General features: G+C 34.4%; 2 protein-coding genes across 2 annotated transcripts; both read right to left on the bottom strand.

The window, feature by feature from the left end:
- Positions 1-1,344: 1,344 nt before the first annotated feature.
- Positions 1,345-2,676, bottom strand: LOC119838190 (zinc finger protein 525-like). Its single transcript, XM_038364034.1, has one exon. The coding sequence runs from the start codon at positions 2,439-2,441 to the stop codon at positions 1,449-1,451; it is 993 nt and encodes a 330-aa protein (XP_038219962.1). The 5' UTR covers positions 2,442-2,676; the 3' UTR covers positions 1,345-1,448.
- Positions 2,677-3,401: 725 nt separating this feature from the next.
- LOC119838134 (small integral membrane protein 12) lies at positions 3,402-4,504 on the bottom strand. The gene is made up of 3 exons (XM_038363966.1): positions 4,312-4,504; positions 4,106-4,235; positions 3,402-3,574 (listed from the first exon to the last, which is right to left on the bottom strand). The coding sequence occupies exons 2-3, from the start codon at positions 4,233-4,235 to the stop codon at positions 3,444-3,446; spliced, it is 261 nt and encodes an 86-aa protein (XP_038219894.1). The 5' UTR covers positions 4,312-4,504; the 3' UTR covers positions 3,402-3,443.
- Between the last annotated feature and the right edge of the window lie 338 nt (positions 4,505-4,842).

Below are 4,842 nucleotides of genomic sequence, written 5' to 3'. Positions count from 1 at the left end.
AAAGTAATAAATGTTATTTGCAGTTAACAATTTTCTTTTTTCTTTATTACAATATTTATGGCAAGACTAGGTATGTTAAAAATTTGCACTGTTTATTTTAATTTATTCGAATTTCTTATTAATTACCTGTTACCACAGATAACATAAAACTATACTAGACCGCCTCGAAGGCACAGTGGTAAACGCGAGAGCGTAAAACCGAGTGGTTCTGGGTTCGATTCCCGGTGGAGACTCACAAATAAATGTCTCGGTCTGGCAAGACACAGAAGGCTGATCACCCACTTGTCCACTGAGAAAAGCGATCTGTGCAACATGTATGTCATCTGCCCCATACCCCACTAGGGGACACGGAACTTCACTACTATATGTGTAGATGTCTATATCACTACATAATGCAGTCGCTTCCCGCGCCTGTGTGTTACATACATAATTCTTTGAAGTACATTATGGATTTTGATGCGATTTATTTAATAGTTAGTGATTCAAGAAGGTTTATATGTACAACTAGCTGCTCGCCCCGGCTTTCTCGGGGTAAATATATGGCCTGTCACTCAGCGAAGTTGCTTTCTAATGATGAAAGAATTTTTAAAATCGGTCCAGTAGTTATTCAGTTTATCCATTACAAATAAACAAACAAACAAATTATTCCTCTTTATAATATTAGTGTAGATAACATCTATTAAACTACTCCGAATGTAAGCGTGCGTAGCCGCGGGCACCAGTTAGTATTATATAAAGCTGAGGAGTTTCGCACTAATCTCAGGAATTAATTGAAGAATTTCTAAAAATACTTTCGTCTTTGGATACGTACGTGATCAATGAATGCTATAGACTGCACCACGGGCGAAGACGGGCGGGCCCTAGTCTTAGGTGTGTGGTATGTTAAAGATTTATTTAACCGACTCACAAAGAACTCCCAAAGGAAGAAAAGTATCAATTACACTGTTTTTTCTTTTTATAACTTTTAACGAGGCAAACCGATTTCGATTAATTCTTTTTCTTAAAAGCTGCTGGCTCCTGCATGGTCCCTTTTAGATTTGGTATAGTTCTGACAATTGAAAGCGGCTTTTTTTTTTAATAACAATCTCATGATACCTACTTATTCATTGGATATTTACGGAACCATCTCATACTACTTAGTAGATATTTTATATCTTGAAATAAAACTTTGTTTAAACCATAATTGTCAAATAATATACATTGTAATTTTTTGATATAACTTCAGCCATAATAACAACTCATATTACCCTAAGTCCTAGATCTCATGACATATGCCACTACTATAAGTAATTAAATCACAAATATTGCCAATGCAGGGAATAAAAATAATAAAATAAAATGCAGTATAAAGCTTACAATTTATTGTGTAAAATTGATCACATAAGCAGTAAAAGAAATGTAATAAAAACTTATACGAAAAAATATCACTATCGGTTATACGACTTAAGCTATGAATTATCTGTCATGACGTCATCTTCTTCATCCTCAGGATCTACTAGATCCGGATGACAGACCCTAATGTGAAGATTCAAGTTGATTTTAACGATAAAACTCTTGCCGCACGTCGAGCATTTGTGCGGCCGCTTCACATCATCATCAATCGTTGACGGATGGGCTCTGGCTATGTGAGTTCGGAGTAACGATGAATGCATAGTTCGATCACACTGGTTGCACTTCACCAGACAGTCCATCGGCTGGCCTTCATGCGTCTGCCTGTGCTTCTCCATTGTGATTTTGGATACAAACAACTTCTGACAGCAGTCACACTTGAAGTTTTTAATTTTAGTGTGCTTCTTCATGTGTATTTTCAAGCAATTCTTTGTGGGGAACATTTCATCGCACTTGGAGCATTTGAATTTCTTAATATCGTTGTGTAGTTGCATGTGTAACTTGAGATACGCCTGCCCCGTAAAGCTCTTGTTACATATTTCACAGTTGATCGTGCTCGTCGCCGAGTGCGACTGCATGTGGCTTTTGAGAAATTGCGCGGCAACGAAACTGCGGTCGCACACTTGGCATATGTACTTTTTGGCCGCGTTTCCTTCGTGTTTACTGCGGTGTATGTCTAAATGATACTGAGAGTTTACCTTAACGTCGCACTGGTCGCACTTAAACTTACGCCGCTTTTTCGGACCCTCCTTCACTACTTGAGTCTCCGGCTCCATTTGCGGAGTGTCCTTGTCGTTGCCGTGAAACTTTTTATGCAGGATCAAATATTCCAAACACTCGAATGTTAGATCACACACATCACAGCAATAACGCACTTGGTTTTGTTTCATGTCGAATGTCACTGTTGTATCCTGCCCGTTGTATGCCTCTGCCATCTTTTCTCGCTTCACAGATTGTATATTCTCGTTCTGTACTTGTTTGTCGCTGCCGGCCGGCTCCATAATACTCTTCATCCAATGGTCTGTTATGCCTACACCTGACTTTGTCCCCATTTGCAATGACGCTAAGGCATCATTTTTGCGTCCGCTATTGATCCGTAATTAAAGAGTTGTGTTCACAAATTATGTTTAAATTGTAAATCTATCGCCTAATGCGAGCAATTAACGTATTGTTGACATGATTGTATCCAAAATATTAATACATTTCCGATGTGAGACACAAAAGGGAGCCTTGTTACTATACCATAAATTCCAAAAGAGAAGCGAAGCGCGTTGCTTTTTTTTCAAGCAGCTAATGACAGCGATATCTTTTTGTTTGACAATTTATTATTGCCATACTTAAAAATATTTTGGTAAATATATTCAAGATGCGAATTTAGACAGAAATAATGATTTATTAAGTGTAGCGTAATAAACACAAATAAAGACAACTTAATTTAGTCGTTCAAAAAAGTGTAATCGTAATCATTGAGTTAACATCCTAAATTTAGAAGTAAGGATATTTTCTCTCTAACTTGTTTAGTAGCCTAAATAAAAACGTATTTTAGAAGGGATCATCGCATTTAGTTACTTTAAACTTGGCTTATTTAAATACATATTTTTATAAAAAGCCTAACATTTTTCAGAGATAATTTTAATCAGTCAATTCAACTAAAACAAAAAAAAAAATTAAATTTTAAATCTCAATACAAATTTTCTGTTATCACAGATTACAGATTTTTTTTTATGGCAGAGCAAGCAAAGGAGCAGGTGGGCCACCCAGATTTTAAGTGGTCACCACCGCCCATAAACACTAGAGGTGTTACAAGTGCTTTGCCGGCCTTTCAGGGACATATACGCTCTTTTCTTCAAGGCCCCAATGTCATAAATGTTCAGGAACACTAGCTGGTAAATCATTCCAAAGCTTTACCGTACGCGGAAAGAAGTTAGTAAAGAAGCAGGCAAAGCGTACAGAAATTTATAATGTCAATAAGGACTTTTTTATATAATATTACTATTAAAAGTAAAAACATATAAACTCAACACATATTTATTAAACTAACAATAAATTTCAGACTAATTTTTCTGCAATGACGGTGGTACATTTTTGTCAAATACATTCTCTTTGTATTTTAATTTTTGTACATTTGTTGGATCCTTTAATAATTCCTCATCTATTCGCTCCATTCTTTGGTCCTGCACAGGCTCTGAAAAATAAAAAAATAACCATAGAGACTAATACCTGTACTGTAGTGAAAAATAAATGTTTTGTTCTTTCTTCTTTCTAATTGAATAATAAACATCTTCAGGAATTATCCAATATATAAAATTCTTGTGTTAGAATGTTTGCTCCCATACTGCTCCAAAAGGCTGGACTGATTTTCATGAAATTAAATGCACACAAGTAGGTCTGAGAATCGGCCAACATCTTCTTTTCATACCCCTAAATGATGAGATTAAGGAAGAACAGTGTTTACCGGGTCAGCTAGTTTTATATGAAAATAAATCTGTTATGCTTTCATACATAGATGATGATATTTGTAAAAAGATTGATAAGCAATAAAGATTGTAAATGAGAAAACAGATTTTCAACAATAATCAGGCAATATAATGTGTTATGTTATACATCACATGTTTCTTTAAGAGGCTTTTTTAACTTCAGAGAAAACCGAAATATTTCATTCCTATGGCAATTACTTTTTAATACGCGAAAATTTAGTAAAATGTAAAATACTCACTTGAATAAGGAGTATATCTATCAGATAATAGGCTTTCTAAGTTATAACCTATTAGTCCAACCACTGCCGCCACAGGAAGCGTAATGTACGGCGCATTTGTTCTTAAAAACCGGAATATGAGTGGCCACATCTGTAAAGGGCATAATTATGAACAAATTTATATATAACAACTTGTTTATATAATGTTTTCGAATAACCACTCTTACTTTTCTACGCTTTATCTATATTTGATAGAGTATTTTAGCAATATGTAATTGATCAATTAATTAATTTATAATGTTTGGGTACGTATACATAGCAATTCGCTACATATATTAAATAACAATGAAAAATATTATTGTCATGAGAGATTTAGAAAAAATCCAATTCAAAATTTCAAATTCTTATCCTTCTCATTTGACACTTGACACTTAAATTTATTAATGACATTTGACATTGATAAAACATATTTTAAAGGAAAAGTTGTAGGGAAAATACGATACCTTTCTATGCTTCTTTTATTTATTAACATGTATAATAAATGGCATTAATGTATGAAAGCTGTATTTATCACAGATCGAAACTGAATAATTAATGTTACTACATTAATTTAACTTTATTCACGAGCTCAACTAAAAAGGTTTTTGAACTTATTATTTTTATGTCATTGCTAACACTGCCAATCAGTGTTCGGAACCGTACGATAATTATCGTACACATACGATAATTTTGTGCCTACGTACGATGTACGATAGCAT

The sequence above is a fragment of the Zerene cesonia genome, unplaced genomic scaffold (assembly GCF_012273895.1).
Source record: "Zerene cesonia ecotype Mississippi unplaced genomic scaffold, Zerene_cesonia_1.1 Zces_u001, whole genome shotgun sequence".
In the NCBI taxonomy this organism is placed as follows: domain Eukaryota; kingdom Metazoa; phylum Arthropoda; class Insecta; order Lepidoptera; family Pieridae; genus Zerene; species Zerene cesonia.
Note: the sequence above shows the minus strand (reverse complement) of the source record. Positions and strands in the feature narration are given on the sequence as shown.

Excerpts from the sequence above, each read along its gene's own strand:
- LOC119838190 (XM_038364034.1), bottom strand. The coding sequence starts at position 2,441 with ATGGGGACAAAGTCAGGTGTAGGCATAACAGACCATTGGATGAAGAGT.
- LOC119838134 (XM_038363966.1), bottom strand. The coding sequence starts at position 4,235 with ATGTGGCCACTCATATTCCGGTTTTTAAGAACAAATGCGCCGTACATT. Across the intron at positions 3,575-4,105 it reads TAGATATACTCCTTATTCAA|AGCCTGTGCAGGACCAAAGA; the intron begins GTGAGTATTTTA and ends TTTATTTTTCAG.